General features: G+C 47.6%; 2 protein-coding genes across 13 annotated transcripts in view; one reads left to right on the top strand and one right to left on the bottom strand.

Annotated features, from left to right (window-relative positions):
* kmt2e (lysine (K)-specific methyltransferase 2E) overlaps window positions 1-17,432 on the top strand; it is a 29,650-nt gene extending 12,218 nt beyond the window's left edge. For 6 of the 10 annotated variants that reach the window (XM_028954821.1, XM_028954820.1, XM_028954819.1 and 3 more), the window contains 22 exons: window positions 1,127-1,241; window positions 1,614-1,834; window positions 2,648-2,787; window positions 3,665-3,846; window positions 3,932-3,970; window positions 4,069-4,266; window positions 4,383-4,513; window positions 4,657-4,774; window positions 4,849-4,958; window positions 5,764-6,025; window positions 6,462-6,560; window positions 8,282-8,461; window positions 10,603-10,941; window positions 11,672-11,971; window positions 12,067-12,217; window positions 12,382-12,647; window positions 12,737-12,793; window positions 13,380-13,802; window positions 14,027-14,250; window positions 14,357-14,445; window positions 14,540-14,625; window positions 15,155-17,432. In XM_028954821.1, the coding sequence (XP_028810654.1) occupies window positions 1,127-1,241; window positions 1,614-1,834; window positions 2,648-2,787; window positions 3,665-3,846; window positions 3,932-3,970; window positions 4,069-4,266; window positions 4,383-4,513; window positions 4,657-4,774; window positions 4,849-4,958; window positions 5,764-6,025; window positions 6,462-6,560; window positions 8,282-8,461; window positions 10,603-10,941; window positions 11,672-11,971; window positions 12,067-12,217; window positions 12,382-12,647; window positions 12,737-12,793; window positions 13,380-13,802; window positions 14,027-14,250; window positions 14,357-14,445; window positions 14,540-14,625; window positions 15,155-16,177 (4,753 nt within the window). In that variant the 3' untranslated portion in view covers window positions 16,178-17,432. The remainder of the gene's footprint in view (window positions 1-1,126; window positions 1,242-1,613; window positions 1,835-2,647; window positions 2,788-3,664; window positions 3,847-3,931; window positions 3,971-4,068; window positions 4,267-4,382; window positions 4,514-4,656; window positions 4,775-4,848; window positions 4,959-5,763; window positions 6,026-6,461; window positions 6,561-8,281; window positions 8,462-10,602; window positions 10,942-11,671; window positions 11,972-12,066; window positions 12,218-12,381; window positions 12,648-12,736; window positions 12,794-13,379; window positions 13,803-14,026; window positions 14,251-14,356; window positions 14,446-14,539; window positions 14,626-15,154) is intronic. The other 4 variants (XM_028954824.1, XM_028954822.1, XM_028954823.1 and 1 more) reach the window with 4 other exon arrangements.
* The window catches only part of dnah6 (dynein, axonemal, heavy chain 6), a 33,347-nt gene continuing 31,866 nt past the window's right edge, over window positions 17,375-18,855 (bottom strand). For all 3 annotated transcript variants that reach the window (XM_028954812.1, XM_028954814.1, XM_028954813.1), the window contains 4 exons: window positions 18,757-18,829; window positions 18,489-18,640; window positions 17,875-18,097; window positions 17,375-17,765 (listed from right to left, as the gene is read on the bottom strand). In XM_028954812.1, the coding sequence (XP_028810645.1) occupies window positions 17,662-17,765; window positions 17,875-18,097; window positions 18,489-18,640; window positions 18,757-18,829 (552 nt within the window). In that variant the 3' untranslated portion in view covers window positions 17,375-17,661. The remainder of the gene's footprint in view (window positions 17,766-17,874; window positions 18,098-18,488; window positions 18,641-18,756; window positions 18,830-18,855) is intronic.

Below are 18,855 nucleotides of genomic sequence, written 5' to 3'. Positions count from 1 at the left end.
GTGTGTGTGTGTGTGTGTGTGTGTGTGTGTGTGTGTGTGTGTGTGTGTGGTATTCATAATTTAGTGGGGACCAAATGGCCTCTCAAAGAATGTGATGACTTGAAATGTGGAGTAAAAGTGGAGACCCCAAAAAAGTGTGAACTTTATTTTAATAATTTAACGAAAACAAATATTATGTCTAGGTTTAGGAATAGAAAAGTCTTAATTGTTGCAGACCTCATATAATGAAATTCTGGTAGACACTTTACATACACTTTACATACACTTTTTAGTATCAGATGTACCGATAATATTTCATAGGGTAATAGACAAATTTATCTAGAAATTTGTCAATTTATAGAAGTGAATATGAATTTTCACAGTTGTCTAAAAGGTGTTTGACTGCAGTGCTACGTTCCCCCTATGGCAATCACTTCTGGTCTGTGCATCTTGATTTGATCTGCCTCACTCATATTTTTGTGTGTGTGTGTGTCTGTCTCTTTTATACTTGTCCAAAAATCTCAGAATAAATTACACTATAAATTGTTTTTCAACTGCTAGTCATCCTGAATCCTCCCTTCTATCAGTATTCCTCTTCCCAACAGCAATTTCCCCCCTTTCTTTGCTAATCTTTTACTGATTGTGTGGATTTGTAGAGCTGCATAATCGCGTCCTTCTCCTGTTGTCCTGCCCCCGCCAGACGAAAAGTGGATTTACCAGTTTGACTGACTGTAGAACACGTTACGGAAGTGAGCGTCTGTTTGTCTGCTGCAGCTCGGTGGGCTGAGAGTTCCAGATACGCAGCGCTTTGTTGAGCCCTTTATTGCGAGATTAGAAACAGTTGCCTATCAATACTGTGCACTTCACGAAATGACGGGACAAAGCTGTGGTGGCGGGAGTGGGTGTGTGGGGACGCAGCCGTTACTCTGCGTGGGTTTTGTACAGTTGCCACTTATTCTGTAATATCAGTTCTGTATGGCAAAGCATTCAAGTCACCCCCTCCTCAACAAAAGCACTTTTACACCAGAGATCTGAAGAGCAGCGTCTGTTTTTTTTTTTTTTTTTTTTTTTTTTTCTGTCATCACATCATCGTTGTAAAACCTGTTCCTTACATTCTTTTTTTTTTTTTCCCCCTCTCACTGTTCAGCAGACCAGAATCTGTAGAAGCGAGCCCTGTGGTGGTGGAGAAGTCCAGCTACCCTCATCAGATCTGTAGCAGCAGTTCCCACCATTCGCACAGCTACATCGGCCTGCCCTACGCAGTGAGTACCACACTCAATCACTATCGCTCGCACACACATTCTCTCATGTAATCTGTCCTCGGGTTTTCACTTTTGTATTGCAAACACCTGCAGTTCGATAAAAATCTCATTTGTGTCTCACTTTTGAAAATTTCTCACGGGGCAGTGGTGGCTTAGCGGGTTAAGGAAGCGGCCTTCTGTAATCAGAAGGTTGCCGATCTGCCAAGGTGCCACTGAGCATAGCACCGTCCCCACACACTGCTCCCCGGGCGCCTGTCATGGCTGCCCACTGCTCACTAAGGGTGATGGTTAAAAAGCAGAAGACACCTTTCGTTGAGTCACCGTGTGCTGTGCCTGCCAGAATTCTATAGATAACTTCATGCTTTCCAACAGGACCACAATTATGGGGCACGGCCCCCGCCCACGCCGCCGGCCTCACCCCCTCCGGCGGTGGTGATCCGGCCGGGCGACGGGCTGTTTGTGGGGCAGGACGACGCGTCACGCGGGACCACCCTCAGCACATCGGAGGACGGCAGCTACGGAGCGGACATTACCCGCTGCATCTGCGGCTTCACCCACGACGACGGGTACATGATCTGCTGTGACAAGTGCAGGTCAGTGAGGACGGCGGTGCCCACGCTGCGATGAAAGGACAACCTTTAGTGCCTAATTCTCATATGTCCCAATATTGGAAAATATTCCACATCTATAAGGAAGTCTTGCACAAATGTTAACTTTTCTCCTGGGGGGGGGTCCTGATTGAAACCGCATAACCACATTCATAAGGGTGGTGGGAGCCTAGTGGGTAAGACACTCGCATGTGAAAGTCACAGGTTCAAAGCCCACTTACTACCAGTGTGTCCCTGAGCACTGATTTGCTCAAGGGGGACTTGTCACTGAGTTGCTCCGGGGGAACGGTCCCTGTATCTGCTGATTTGGAATTCTACATATAATGTAGAAAAACAATATGCAGTAGGTTTAAAAAAAAAAAACAGTATCTGTATCCACAGTATTGTGACCCATATCTTTATTGTCAACTGATGAGCAACGCTCATCGTTTCTCAGACCATAAACCATAAGTAAATAAATAATCCGGCGTGGAGAAATAGTTATTGGTGGCATAAAATAGTAATAATAGCCATAAAACTAGGTAGAAATCTGAAAGGTGAGAGGAGGATGAGGAGATGCAGCATGGGAGGAGAAAAATCCGAGCCTGGGAAATGACGCTTCCAGCAGCCTTATCTGTTCGTCAAAACAACCGTGACTGTTACTCGTGCAGCAGCCTGCACACACGTCCACTACGCTGTGACTGATGGGCCACCTACTGTGTAAACAAAGCCCGCCACGGCTTTTGGGTCGGCATGAATTTGGAGAATTCGGTTTATTAGAAGTCATATGACTCATTTCTCCCGCTCCTGTCTCCCTAGCGTGTGGCAGCACATAGACTGCATGGGGATAGACCGGCAGCACATCCCTGAGACCTACCTGTGTGAGCGCTGCCAGCCGCGGAGTCTGGACAGAGACCGGGCCATCGTGCTGCAGACCCGCAAGAGGGAGAACATGTCTGGTGAGTGACCGCCCCACCAGCTTCAGCCTTCATCCAGCGTGTTCTGGGCTGTACTCGTCAGATGCCACTGTGCTGTTAAGCTTGCTGCGTAGCACATTCATCTGCACAATCTTTCTTGTGGTTGCGTTTCCTGATGTTACTCCACTGTGGTTATTTGGTTTGTGCCTGGTCTATGCTGGCAGCTCAGTTCTGCATATCAATAGTATCCTAGCGGGCCCCTGTGAACCAGAAGACCACAAAGTCACAGATTCAGAGTTGCTCCATGTCCCCGTAACTACTGAAACTAAGTGGCTCTGTATGAGCCATAAATGGAAATGAGTAAAAGTAAGCACATATGCAGAATTGGCAACACTCACTCAGTCTATGCATGATTTCATTTGATTATGATGCTTTAATTCTTCACACATGCTGTTCAGTGGACACACAAGCTTGTTTAGTGTAATTTAGGATATGACACACTCTATAACACCACACTACTTCTAATATTTTAAGCATTCGATGTGCCTTTCAGCACCTTGAGATATACTGATTAGACTCTTGCCTCACGAAATGTGTATAAAAGCCAAATAAGGTCCACTGCGCCCCTTTATGATATCACACCAGTTACACAGACTGAATATACATGCTGGTTTGGTAGGGTTGGATATAGATAGTACTTACATCAGGGCCTTTTTATAGCAGGCAACATGGCCGACAGATGTGGCTGATTTCCTTTAGCATGTTGCCCCCTGCTGGCTGCTTCTGGGAGTGAAGGAAAGTGTCCAGTAATCCAGTCAAATGTTAGGCCATAGTCTGCTTCATTAGAAGGGGTTGGGGCCGGGTTTTTATCAGTCTGTTTACATGATGTGCTAATGTAGGTCAAACGTTGGTCTTTTAGATGGCGACACAAGTGCAACAGAGAGTGGGGACGAAGTCCCTCTGGAGCTATACACAACATTTCAGCACACCCCGTCCAGCCTGACACTGACCACCAGTCGCCTGGGAAACAAGCAGGCTGACAAGAAACGGAAGAGGAGTGGAGAGAAAGAGCCTCCAGCAGCTCCCTCCCGTGCCAAAAAGGTACCGGTCATGACCCTACAGTTGACGCCATTATACAGTCATACTTAAGATTTGTCTGTTTTAACCATGTGTTCTTGTTGATTAGGCATTTCGAGAGGGGTCCAGGAAGTCCTCTAGGGTGAAGGTTAGTATAGATTGTGCCTTAGTGGGCTTTTTTTGTGTGTGTGTGTGTGTGTGTGTGTGTGTGTGTTTTTTTTTTTTACATCTCTTTTGCGTTGGCAGGGTTCGGCCCCTGAGGTGGAACCTGTGGATCCCCCATCTCTGTGGGAGAGTAAGATGAAGCTGTGGATGGAGCGTTATGAAGAGGCCAGCAGTAACCAGTACAGTGAAGATGTGCAGATCCTGCTGAGGGTCAAAGAAGCTGGGGATGGCAAGGCACTCGCTTATACACACACAACGACCTTCAAACCTCCCGTCGAGGTAAAAGACAAAAAATAGCATTTAAAAAATCAAGCGCAGCCTTTAAACTGAGTGGCGAGCCGCAAACGCGATCACGCACACTGACTGTCTGACTTTAACACCGTCAATATTTTCAGAGTCACGTTCAGAAGAATAAGAGGATTTTGAAGGCGGTGCGGGATCTGGCTGCTGATTCGCTCATCATTGAATACAGGGGCAAGTTCATGCTGCGACAGCAGTTTGAAGCAAACGGTTACTTCTTTAAAAGGTGTGTGTTGTGGTCATTAAACTATATATATATATATATATATATATATAAAGCAAAATAGATAATGAAAGTAAATTAAAATAATCTACATAAAATGTGGAACTGAACATTGTGGTCAAGCTCTTCTTGCTCGTTCTCTGCAGGCCCTACCCCTTCGTTTTGTTCTACTCTAAGTTTGACGGACTGGAGATGTGCGTGGACGCGCGGAGCTTTGGGAACGAGGCGCGCTTCATTCGCCGCTCTTGTACGCCCAACGCTGAGGTGAGTTTCTGATTCAGATTCCGCTGTTTGGATCACCGCGACGTTACTGACTCGGTCCTCCTGGCTTCTGTCAGGTGCGGCACGTGATCGAGGACGGCATGCTGCACCTTTACATCTACTCTCTGCGGCCCATCTCCAAAGGAAGCGAAATCACCATCGGCTTTGATTACGACTATGGCAGCTGGTGAGCAAGCACGCGGTCCTGCACATTCTGGTTGTGTGTTGCACTGGATCAACAACAATATGAAATCAAGTCTTGTGCAGCACGGTTTTTGAAGCCGTACCATGGCTTTGTTTATGTCGGGAGAACTGGTCATACTGATATCATTTCGATAGACCTGCTAGCCCGTATAGGGACATTATATTTTTGCATAGCAGGTATGCTGGTATGGTTTTGGTGCACTAAAAGCATGCATAAAGCACAGTAATGTGAGCAAGCTTGCGGTCTACGTAAGATGGCAAAGTAGGCTAAATTCACTTTATGGCTTATGTCACTTTTCATAGTATTCATCAGATCAGATGATCTGAAAAGCATTTTGCAATTGGTCTACATTTACATTTACAGCATTTATTAGACGCCCTTATCCAGAGCGACTTACAGGGTAGTTACAGGGACAGTCTCCCTGGAGCAACTATAGGGTTAAGTGTCTTGCTCAGGGACACAATGGTAGTAAGTGGGATTCGAACCCGGGTCTTCTAGTTCACAGGCGAGTGTGTTACCCACTAGGCTACTACCACCCTGTTACCTTGTACTGTTGTTAGATTATTTGCTCACAACATATCACTGTAAAAACAAACACGCTACAATGACATTTGTACTCGAGATAATAAATGAATGTACAGATAAATGTACAGAATGTACAATAACATTTTTTCCGTAAATATTTTAGCCTTCCCCTTTCCTGTCAAGCCTTGCTCCTCCATATATTGAATTATGGTGGTAATCAAATCGCAAGATTCATTCTTTTTTCCCTCTTCCACTCCTGCAGTAAATATAAAGTGGACTGTGCGTGTGTCAAGGGGAACCAGGACTGTCCAGTTTTAAAGCACAACCTGGAGCCCACTGAGAACCTGGGAGTGGACTCCCGGCGCCGGCGTGGCCGCAAGGACAAAGATCCCATTCGGGACCGAGATGAAAGCGGGCAGAACCAAAACATGATGATTGATGGAGACGGGGCCAAGGGCAAAGGCCTCGGCGAGGCCAAACAGAGGAAGCTCTCGCCCCTCCGCCTCTCGATCTCGAACAACCAGGTACGGCAGGATGCGTGTGGCCTGAGACGTGACCTCCAGATCCACCATTCTGTATCCAGCCAAGTACTACTCCACTTGTTTTTGGTTGTTCCTACCTCCATCCGTTTATTCTCTCATGTACCTTCTCCCCCTTCCTGTATCCTTACCCATAAGTCTTGTTTTTTTCACCTGATTCCCATCTCTCACTAATCACTGCCCCCAGTGGTGGTGTGGTGTAAGCACACAATGAATCAGAGACCACTGCAGCTCTAGCTAGACACGCACAGCACAGCCCCCTCCAGGCCCCAGATCTCAATGGAATCCCTCACCGTGTTTCCTAAAGCCCCTCCCACCCTTTACTCTACCTTTTTCCTCCACACCCCCCTCTCTTCTTCTAGTCTGTAGTCAGACTGCCAGCAGTAGGTGGATAAACCATTGGCCCTCTCCCCTCTTACAGGATCCTGAGTTAATTGAGGATCTAGAAGAGAAAACCTCCGTTAGCAATGAAGTAGAGATGGAATCAGAGGAGCAGATTGCTGACAGGAGGAGGAAGATGGTAAGTTGCCCCACCCACCCCCTTCCCAAACCGCAGAAGAAACCAAGCTACAAAGCTCTGGGGCAGCGGTTGCTAAGGGAACCAGGGTTCCCAGCTTATTCGTCTTGTGTCTGCTGGTGATGTTGGTGAAGGGATATACAACCCCCCCCCCTCCCAATGCTCCGCCCTCCTCCCCTCCCCACATCGCCCACCTGAGCTACCGCTACTGTCGCTGCAAACCTTTACCACTTTATAAATAAAAGGCCTACTTAAAAAAAAGTGCCACTAGTCCCATTTCCTATTTCACTAACACACACACACACACACATCTTCCTTTCTTTTACACTCACACACACAAGCACACACTCCTCTTATCTGTCTCTGCCCTAATTTGTTTCTTTTTTACTCTTCTGCTCACCTCATCCCCATGCCTGGCTCCTCTTGAGATTTCCGCCTTGTCTTCTTGTCTTTTTTTTTTTTTCATTTGTTTGTGCTTTTGCGTTTTTCATTTGCTTAAACGTCTGAGTGGCCCTTGGGTACTGTAGGATTTGTGTGGCCCCTAGGAGCTATTGGCCCACATTAGCCAGCCAGCAAAGGGCGTGATGGACCGGGCGGGACTTTTGGAACTGAGTTTCACTTAGAGCCAGCACACAGCTAATTACACTCTACCCTCAGTCCCAGCTCAGTTTCTGGTTGCACACACACACACACACACACACACGCATATATATACACACTCACTCACTCAGGAAATGACCCTGTGAGCTCCAACACCCCAAGTGCTATAAGGTGTAAAATGCTGAGTTGTGTTTCTGGCGTTGGGACAGGCGCTGCTGATGCCAGAGCAGAGAGGCGGCAGATTAGTGTGTGTGTTTAGATGTAATTTTTTTTTGCTAAGATGCTTTGGAGAAGCATTTCATTTGTGGAGTTTGAAGGATTAAAAACAAGACAAAGTTGAGAACCTTACATATGCTATAAAAGTCCCTATATAAAAAAAGTGCTATAAAAGTCCCTATATATATAACAGTGCTATAAAAATGTCTAGGGATGGTATAATATTCAAAAACCCAAATTAACCATTGACACCAACCAAAAAGTGGACAATTAATTTATCTTACGGGGATCAGTTAAAGATTAAGAATACCAGAACTAGCACAGACACTCTTGTACACACTTTTTTTTTTTGTTTTTTTTTGCTGAGTCTGCGCAGGTTTGGTATTTGAGGTCCATAATGAGACAGGTTGCAGAGAAGAATGCTGTTACTGTGAATTAGTAAGAGAGGGGGTGTCTCACAGTGATGAAGGGTCCATACAAACTCCGCCCTATTTTGCGAGTCCTGAATGAGTTTCTAGGCTTTGAAATAGACATCCGTCCCCACCTCTCCTCCCCAAAGCACATTAGAAGGTCCCTCTACACCTCAGTTCCTTGATGAAATGTGTGTGAACTAGCCCAGCTGCAGGGACATCTTCACTTTTTCTGCACACACACACACACACACACACACACACACACACACACATACACACATTCTGATTAGCTGTATTTTTTTTCCTCCAGATGCCTGTTGTTATGTGCTAAATATAAGGCACCATTCTTATTCTGTAGACCGTTGCGCTGTGCTGCTCTGCCTCCTTGAGAATTTGGCTGTGTCCCACCTGCAGTCCTGAGATGGTTGTTCACTCTGCGGCCTCTCTCTATTTCTCCCTCGCCCTCTCTCTCTGCCTGTCCCCTACCATGTGTAGACGCGAGAAGAGAGGAAGATGGAGGCCATCCTCCAGGCATTTGCCCGGATGGAGAAGAGGGAGAAGAGAAGGGAGCAGGCTCTGGAGCGCATTGGCACTAAGGCAGAGCCGTCGGGTCGTAGCGAAGTCAAAGAGGAGCCTCCCGCTACGCCTGAGGCAGAGTCCCCTGCTGCACTACAGGTAAAACACTACAGTAAATCAGCGATAGATGCCGTTTGAATTGGTAGTAGCCTAGTGGCCAACACACCAGAAGACCACTAATTTACAGGTTGAAACCCCACTCACTACCATTTTGTCCCTGAACAAGACCCTGGGGGACTGTCCCTGTAAATACTGACTGAATGTCTTAAAAATGCCATATATGTAAGGTGCAGTGGGCAGCCATGTGTGGGGACTACTTGGTGGTCCCAAGTCTGCTTCCCCAGCTGCTTAATCGTACTGCTAAGCCAGCTAGAACAGGTGGCATAGGCCTGTCTGCATCAGTCTAAAATAGCAAATAAAAAAACAAAAATTAATAATATGATTAGATCATTAGATGATTTCAATAATACAGGGAGTGCAGAATTATTAGGCAAGTTGTATTTTTGAGGAATAATAATCAAAGCTGAATGTTTTTGGAAGTGGTTTTTAGTTTGTTTTTATTTTTAGCTATTTTAGGGGGATATCTGTGTGTGCAGGTGACTATTACTGTGCATAATTATTAGGCAACTTAACAAAAAACAAATATATACACATTTAAATTATTTATCTTTACCAGTGAAACCAATATAACATCTCCACATTCACAAATATACATTTCTGACATTCAAAAACAAAACAAAAACAAATCAGCGACCAATATAGCCACCTTTCTTGGCAAGGACACTCAAAAGCCTGCCATCCATGGATTCTGTCAGTGTTTTGATCTGTTCACCATCAACATTGCGTGCTGCAGCAACCACAGCCTCCCAGACACTGTTCAGAGAGGTGTACTGTTTTCCCTCCTTGTAAATCTCTCATTTGATGATGGACCACAGGTTCTCAATGGGGTTCAGATCAGGTGAACAAGGAGGCCATGTCATTAGTTTTTCTTCTTTTATACCCTTTCTTGCCAGCCACGCTGTGGAGTACTTGGACGCGTGTGATGGAGCATTGTCCTGCATGAAAATCGTGTTTTTCTTGAAGGATGCAGACTTCTTCCTGTACCACTGCTTGAAGAAGGTCTTCCAGAAACTGGCAGTAGGACTGGGAGTTGAGCTTGACTCCATCCTCAACCCAAAAAGGCCCCACAAGCTCATCTTTGATGATACCAGCCCAAACCAGTACTCCACCTCCACCTTGCTGGCGTCTGAGTCGGACTGGAGCTCTCTGCCCTTTACCAATCCAGCCACGGGCCCATCCATCTGGCCCATCAAGACTCACTCTAATTTCATCAGTCCATAAAACCTTAGAAAAATCAGTCTTGAGAGATTTCTTGGTCCAGTCTTGACGTTTCAGCTTGTGTGTCTTGTTCAGTGGTGGTCGTCTTTCAGCCTTTCTTACCTTGGCCATGTCTCTGAGTATTGCACACCTTGTGCTTTTGGGCACTCCAGTGATGTTGCAGCTCTGAAATATGGCCAAACTGGTGGCAAGTGGCATCTTGGCAGCTGCACGCTTGACTTTTCTCAGTTCATGGGCAGTTATTTTGCGCCTTGGTTTTTCCACACGCTTCTTGCGACCCTGTTGACTATTTTGAATGAAACGCTTGATTGTTCGATGATCACGCTTCAGAAGCTTTGCAAGATATCCCTCTGCAAGATCTCACTATTTTTGACTTTTCTGAGCCTGTCAAGTCCTTCTTTTGATCCATTTTGCCAAAGGAAAGGAAGTTGCCTAATAATTATGCACACCTGATATAGGGTGTTGATGTCATTAGACCACACCCCTTCTCATTACAGAGATGCACATCACCTAATATGCTTAATTGGTAGTAGGCTTTCGAGCCTATACAGCTTGGAGTAAGACAACATGCATGAAGAGGATGATGTGGACAAAATACTCATTTGCCTAATAATTCTGCACTCCCTGTATGATTATGACCATTTCAGACTGGAATATATGGTAGTAGCCTAGTGGGTAACGCACTCGCCTATGAACCAGAAGACCCAGGTTCAAATCCCACTTACTACCATATCCCTGAGCAAGACACTTAACCCTAAGTTGCTCCAAGGGGGGACTGTCCCTGATTGTAAGTCGCTCTGGATAAGGACGTCTAAATTTCAGTAGAGGTGAACAACACCCAGCTGTTTGTAAGACCTGTTGCCTATCTTCATGCTGACTTTTGATACTGGATCGTGTTGCAGCCTCAGTGTGATGTGGTAAAGGAGGAGATCGGAGCGAAGCCCACAGGAACAGCAGCAAAGGTCAGCCGCTCCAAACAAAGGAAGAGCTTCTCCCGTAGCCGCACACACATTGGCCAGCAGCGGCGGCGCGCGCGGACGGTCAGCACCTGCTCCGACATGCCGCCTGGTTCGCCCGGAGATCTGCTGGAGCCTCTGGCCGCCGACGCCCAGGATGGAGAGGCCCCGGCGGCGCCTGAGCCAGAGATGATTCCACAGCATCTGCCTGACGTCAGTCCTCCTCAGAGCAGCTCTCCAGCGCCTACGCCACGGGCTGGAAACAAGTATCCCAAAACCAAAAAGGTACTTGTAAATGGCACAAAAATTCCAGTAACCACTCTAATATAATGGGAACAAAAATCTAAATCGGTTTATTAAAAAAATCTTCCCAAATATTTAGTTGACTTTGAATCTCATATATTTGATATATTGGTAAGCCCCAATTGCCATAGAATCTATAATACTACAACATCGCTCTTATTAGGGTGTGATAGGTTAGACCTCAGACATGGTCTAGGTCAGTTCAGGGCAACATCATTACTGCCTAGTGGGTTTAAAATGCCTTAAGGCTGTCAGATAAATCCTCAGAACTAATCCACACTCGAGTAAAATGAGTGTTGAAAGGGCTCTTGGGAACTATTCCCCCCACTTTCCTTCAAGGCTGCAGCGTTGCCGATCTGCCCGTAGACATTACTAAACTGCCTGCATAAGCGCCTTCAACTTCTGCACTTTTGCATGAACACGCATATTGAAAAGCTGTTATGGGATCTAGAACCCAGAGACTGACCCCAGAACCATGAACTCTGATGCATTTTCTGATTCGAATCCAGTTTGTAATTTCTGCTGGCAAGCTTGGGGAATTTTTTTGTTTATTGAAGGTTCAATAAAAAGATTAAGATCACCTGAAGAATTTAAACTCCCTTCAAATTGGAGCCAGTATTTTACCATAATTTAGCCACAAATTGTACACAACATGCCGTAACATCTTCAGTACAGAGTGGAATTTAAATGAGCGAAATGGTCCTTCTGTCAGCAGCACTTGGTAAGCGAGTGGATTGGGGAGAAGCAGGAGCGTGGAGCGGCACGGACCCCCGAGCCTCCCCCAGAGCGGCCTCTGCGCATCAGCAGCGACCCGGAGGTCCTGGCCACACAGCTGAACTCCCTGCCAGGGCTGGCGTGCAGCCCGCACGTGTACAGCACGCCCAAGCACTACGTGCGCTTCTCCTCGCCATTCCTGGCCCAGCGCAGCCCCACCACGCCGGGCCTACCAACCAGCCGGCGGCGCTCGCGGGAGCAGCCAGACACGCCTCCTACCACCGGCTCCTGTAAAAAGGTACGTGACGCCCTGAAACCGCACCGCCCCCCCCCCTACATGTACCAGAATGTAGCATCCCAAGCTGAGCGCTGCACCCTGCTGCTTCTCCACAGCGCTGGTTGAAGCAGGCTCTAGAGGAGGAGGGGTCCACCAGCCCGGCCTCCCAGCCCACCCTCATCCTTCCCAATGAGCGACCCCTTAGCCCCACCCTCAACGGAGACTCAGACACACCTCTTTCCTGCAACGGCAGCTACTCTTTACCAGGTGTGTGTGTGTTTTGGAAGTGACCAGGAGTTTATTTCTGGAATTTTTTATATATATATATACACACACACACACACACATAGATGATCATGTACGTATTTATGTGTATATATATATATAGAGAGAGAATGATTTATTTTTTTTCCTTGACTTTTGTGGTTCAGAGTTGCCCACTCCTCTTAAGAAGAGGCGTTTGTCACCCCTGGACGCCTGCATGTCTGAGAGTTCGACCCCTTATGGTTCCCCTTGTGCCACACCAACTCGAGCCGACTTATCTGAGACACCCGGGCCCCCTCTGCTCTTGGCCACCCCACCCTGCGTCCGTCCAGAGGAGCCGAGCGCGGAGCCCTCACCCTCAACCCCCACACACAGCACACAGGGCCCACTCCCAGCACAGGGCTCTCTCACACCTTACAGCGCGCCACAGGAGGTAAGGCCAGTGAAGACACTACTCATCATGCAGAAGGCACTTTGTGAGTGGTAGCATGTTCTGAAGCATGTCTGTCCTTGCGTCTGCAGAGCGAATCATCTATGGATGGTTTACCTGAAGGCAATCGCAGACCCAGTACCCAGGAGGTAAGTTCTAGAAGGAACATCTGCATTATGCACACCACACCACAGTGGCGTTCAGTAGGGGTGCTTTACGATGTCATGTCTTCAGATACACCTATTGAATTGTTAATTAGTCTCACTCACTATCCGTAATGCGGAGTTACTCAAATCAGGACACTGGGCACGGGGCTGGGACACTGGGTACATGCCTTTTGGTAGCGTGAGGAAACCGTAGAGCCTGTGCGAAACCCTTGCCAACATGGGGAGAGCTGCGAACACTGCACACACAAGGTCTGATCCGGGATTCAAATTCACAACCTTAGAGGCGTGAGGCCACGTCGCAACTCTTTATTGAATTATTTTTTACTGAGAACCATTGGCCACAGGCATGCATTCATACATAAAGTGGGGAAATCTAATACCAATTTTATTTATAAAATAGCAGTGAAATATGAGAGGGGGGTTTTAATGCCACTGCAGAGAGCACCCTGCACATCACTTTAATCCAGGCTGAAGGAACTACGTTTCTTGTCAGCAGTGCTGCCAGAACCTTTTCAGTGCAATCACTGGGCTGGTGAGAGAGTGTGGGTCTGTTCTCCCCCCACCCCAGGTGGAGCGCCCCCCATCGCTGCTCTCCTCCTCCCCCTCGGTGAAGCCCACCGTTGTAGACGCAGTCCCACAAGACCAGAAGCAGCCTTCAGGTGCCCAGAGCCCTCAGCCCGAGACCCAAGAGCCAGGGGCTGATGACTGTCCTGAAGTGGGACCCGAGGGGGGTGGCGACGCCCCGTCGTCAGCTCCGGGAACCCCTGCACCAACCTACGCTCCTTGGATGAAGAGCCCAGACAGAGGGGCGCTGTCCTTCTCCCCTGTCAACTCCAACCTCCGGGACCTCACCCCGTCTCACACTCTCAGTGAGGGCGGGCCTTTTTTCACCTGCGCAGAAGAGGGGGGGCAGGTGGGCTTCAGTCGCTCTCTCAGCGCAGACAATGGCGAGGGAGGGGGCACCGCACAGAACCCCCCGCCCAAGAAAAAGGTCAGAATCTTTATTTTATCTACAACCATAGAACAATTATCTACAACAATTGTACAGACATTTACTATTTAGGTAATGGATGAAGCTTTACATCACAATATATTGTTTTATGTCAACCCAAAATAGAAATAATTCAGGTTTCTGTAGAATGTGATGGTCTGCCGCCCTGACCAGCGGCTCAGTCACTAATTCCAGCCTTGCATCACGCGGTGTTACTTTCCCAGGTGTCTCTGCTGGAGTACAGGAAGCGGCAGCGCGAGGCCCGACGCAGCGGCTCCAAGGTTGAATGCAGCTCCCCAGTTGCCACGGCGCCCCCTGTGGATGTATTCCCAGTTACCATGGAAACTGTTTCCGAGCCACTGCCGTGCCTGACTCCGTCTGCTCCTCCGCCTGGTGACGAGGGAGAAAGCCCGCCCCAGGGGGAGAGGGAAGGGGGGGATGGACAGTGGTGAGAGCGCCTCTGTTATGGCTACTATGCTTGACTTAAGAAAATGTATTTTTTAAAAAAACATTTCTCTTATATTATTCTTTTTTTTTTTTTTGCTTTCTAAAAGGATGTCGTCAACATCAGTGGAGCAGGCAAGAGAGCGCAGTTACCACAGAGCCCTGTTGCTAAGTGACCATCGCAAGGACAAAGACCCAGGTAACCCAGGAAACAGAGAACCGCTGCCCACGCATCACGTACGCATCACATTTAGCAAACTCCTTCCTGAACTGACGTGACGTTTGTGCTGCAGATGCCGCAGACACGGACTCCAGCGAGGCTGCGCCTGTGAGGGATTGTACCTCTCCAAAGATCTGCAAGAGTCCCACTACACACACGGTACATCGCACAAACACACACTTGTTTTTACAGCTTTGTGAGGACTGGGGGGAGTGTACGTATCCAGCAATCAAAAGTTTGGACTCATCTACTGGAGACTAAGACGGAGGCTATAATGGAAGATTCTAATACAGGATTTTTTTTTCTTTCATGATTCAGTTGACATCTCTTGACCTTCATGACTTCTTTGTATGATCATCAAGCAGCTTCATAAGATGATTAAAATGAGTGACTGTTTGAGAACCCTCAAGAGTGTGAAATGCTGCCATCACAGCAATGAAAGTTTTTGTTTACTACATAACCATGTATATGTGTAAACATCGTACCAAATAGAAAGACCCATAAATGAGTTGGTGTGTCAACGTTTGATAAGTATTTTATTATAAATACTCAATTATATAAACTTTCTCCTTTTACCTTAACTTCAGTATTTTTTGGTAAATAGTTTCATCTTCATCTTTTATTAATAAACATTAATGCAGACTGACCATCCAACAGTTTTGAAATTCTGCCGTCTCCTCTTTTGCAGCCATGTTCTCCTGGCCCCAGTGGCACTGCCCAGTCTTCTACTCGCTCACTAAAGGAGGAAGAGTCAGATGTCCAACCACGCAGCTCTTCTCAGCAGCTGTCCATCCAGCAGGCCAACCCCAAGCCCCCCAGCTCCAAATCAGTCTCCCTTACACCTACCAGGATCCACAGCGGGACCCCAGGGCCACAAGGCCAGTACCCGGGCCCTTCGCTCCTCCACTCCCCCAAACCGCAGCCCCAGGGCTCCCCCTACCGCAGCCAGAGGTCCTTCCAGCCACCGAGCCAAGCGCAGGCTTCACAGGCATCTGCCGCCTTCTCCCAGTTCAGCAGCCCACAGAGTGCACCACCTCCACCTCCTCCACCACCTCCAGCTCCACCCGCCTCTGCCGCCTACTTCGCAGCCCAGGCCACCCCGCCTGCCGCCGCCTTCCAAGGGTTCAAGCCTGCGGTAGCATCCTCGTTCCCGCCCGGGGCCCAGCCCCTCCTGCAGCCTCACCATGCGCTGCATTACCAGGGTGCATCGGCTCCGCCCCCACCACCACCTCCGCCCCCGCACCCTCAGACCGGCCCCACCCTGCTGCACGTCAGTCTGCAGCCCCAGCCAATCCAGCAGCACCAGCTGCTGATCAGCTCCGCCCCTCCTCCCCCGCCCCCGCCACCACAGGGCCAGGCCACCCAACCTTCACCCAGCAGCACCCTGCTGTCCCTCAAACAAGGCCCGCCCCCTCCTCCGCCCCCTCCACCACCCCCAGCACCTTCCTCTGCCACACCCCACCCGTTCCCGGCGCTAGGGGGCTTCCAAAACGCTCTGCTGCATCCCACTAGCCCCAGTAACCCCGCCGTGCCCCCTGCCACCTACCCGCCTCACCAACAGACTGTGCTGCCTCCTCCCCCACCCCCTCCCCCACAACAGACCCCACAATCACAGACTCCTGTAAGCGTGGTTGGCAGCGGAGTTCGGCCCCCCGCCGCCACGCCGCCACCCTTCCACACCGCAGGGTATATGGGCACAGGTTGGCACTGACTGAACCGCGAAGCCCCTAGTGCCCACTTCCCACCAGCCCAGAGACTCCCACAAAGAGAGGGGCTACCACACCCATGTACCATAACAAGACCCTGACTGTACATATTTTCTATGTAGTTGTACACAACGGCCAACAGAAAAACAGAGGAAGAGAAGACAAATGAGAAAAGGGTACCTTTTTTAAGAAAAAGAAAAGAAACTTTAAACAGTCCGTAGAGACTCGGTGTAAAAGGAAGGCGGATGGATCTTTTAATCTCGAGCCCTGAGTTCTAACCCTGCCCCTCCCTCGTGTCCCCTTCAGACCTGTCTTTGTTCGTGTATTCTTTATTTGACCGTTTCAAATAAATAAATGAATAATAAACACCCCTTGTGTAACAGGGGAGCGTCCCCTCGCTCTGTTCGCCTAGACCACACCCCCCTCCCCTCAGCACTTTTGGTATAGATGGACATTCCAGCCCCCACTCCCTTTTCTACTTGCCCGCTCCCCCGTTTCTGTCTGTCAGCAACATTTAATTGTTTTATCTAGCGGCTCATTAGGGTGGTAAGAGAAAAAGAACGAAAAAGCTTCTTTTTTTTTTTTTTTGTATAGAGACAAATACAGAATTATTCTTATTTTTTATTCCACCAAGTAACAGAAATATCTGTGCACCGCTGCAGAGATGGCGAGAAAGATCTTTGTGGTCGACAGCTTCACTGCCCCAGGAGTCTGCACTTGAGAGCGAGTGTGTGTGTGTGTGTGTGTGTGTGTGTGTGTGTTAAGGTGTTTTGTCCTTGTATGTTGGTGTGATTGGGGAGTGGGTGGGCTTATGTTGTGGGGGATCGAGTGCTGCACTGAGGCATCCGGTCGGGTCTCATTTGTTGGATGTTAGCGGTTTATTTTTCAATATCAACGGTTATTTGTAGAAAGTGTAATTTAATGTATAGGTGGGTACTCCAGCTTCCTCCAGAAACAGGTGTAAATATTTGCTTCTTTTCTTTTCTATGCTTGTACAATTCGCTCCCATCCCCATTTTCTCTTTTTTTTTTTTTTTTTTTTTTTTTTGGACTATCGGTTGTAAATACGAGCGCTCCTCTTGGCAAAGCTGAATGTTTCTGTGACTGTAGCACTATTTTTATTTTATCTTCTATGGACTATTTTGTCTTTTTTTATTATTTGTGTGTGCGTGTATGGAGGAGAGAGACTCACAGACACAGCACTGGTTGGCTATTTTCATGGTTCATTATAATAAATCACTGTAATGACAGTTTTATATCACCTTGGCTCACTTGCTTCTTTGTGGATTATCCTCTTTCATGAAATAATTTGGACAACAAACCAGGGATTTACACTGATTACATGGCAATACATCCACGTATATCCATTCAGCTCATTTGTCCTATTTCCTACATACATGTAGACAGCCATTTGACAGTATAAATAATCTGAGAAGCAGAAAAAAGATTAATTAAGTGCGAATTATGTGAAATGTGGCATCTGAACAGTATTAGTCATTGAGTTGGCACAGCAGTGCTGAACCTTTAGAGATCCAGTAATCACTGGGGTGGCTGGAGGGCAGCATCACAGTCACCACAAAGTTGGTGGAGTGCCCTGGGGGAAGAAACATTGTCATTGCAACACTGAGGAATGCTTCATATTTGTTTTACAAACCTCAAGTGTGGGTGTCATTTAAAAATGATATCTATAAACCCCTATGTACCTGTAGTAGACAGGGTTCCAGCCCTGGTAGAGGTCTTGTACAGTGGTGCCTGGTACAGGGTTTTCTTAGGAACGTAGCTCTGCTTTGGCTCAAAATGCACCACCGGCAGCATGGAGTTCATCTCTCCAGGCAATGGTTCCTGTATCACCATGTTGGTGTCATTCCAGCGACAGGCGTCCATGAACATGCCATGGACCAACACGCCATCCTCCATGTTGGGTAGCTGTGGGTTAAAAAGTCAGGGGGAAAACTGATTCAGTTCAGATGCCTATAAAGATGCTGAAATGGAATAAATGTAGGTAAAGATCAATAATGTGCTTACGTTTATTGAAAATGTAAAAATGGTATTCTAAAACCTTTCAATATAAACTTTTTTGAAAACTACTGTGTGCCCATTGCATTTAACATGCTTATTTGTGTAAATTTGACAAAATATGGAATTGGTGTAAAATTATATTACTATAATCCTATTGTTAAAGTATTAAAGTCCACACTCTTTTAGTGGTTGAAATCAAATATTGCCAGATTATATTTAGAAGAATTGGCCAAATGTATTTCTAAGCAAGGCAGACAAGTGCAGCAGACACGGCAGCCTGTGTAGAACCTGTGCTGACCTCCTCATCCATGTCCAGTTTCGCTTCAAGTGACAGAGTCCTGAGAGCCTCACTGACAGCCACCTGATCGCGGTACACTGGCAGGACGCTGAAGCCGAAGCCGAGCTCATCGATGGGGAGGTTGTACTTGCGAGCGTGGTTCTGAAGAGTGCCTGCGGGAATGACCGGCGGAATGAAGGACAGTTCGTGCGTCGCAGCATCCACCTTTATCATGTTCTGCAGATTACGCTGTACAGATTCATGTAAGACTTAAGTGCAGGCTTTTTACCAGTCAGGAAGCCTTGAGGAAAGAAGAAACTGGAGATCCAGAACGATTTAGGCTGACCGCGAGCGATCCAGTCCTGCAAGGATGTGGGTTTAGTGACAG

This window comes from Denticeps clupeoides, chromosome 15 (assembly GCF_900700375.1).
Source record: "Denticeps clupeoides chromosome 15, fDenClu1.1, whole genome shotgun sequence".
NCBI classification, from domain to species: Eukaryota; Metazoa; Chordata; class Actinopteri; order Clupeiformes; family Denticipitidae; genus Denticeps; species Denticeps clupeoides.
This window is presented reverse-complemented; position numbering and strand designations above follow the sequence as displayed.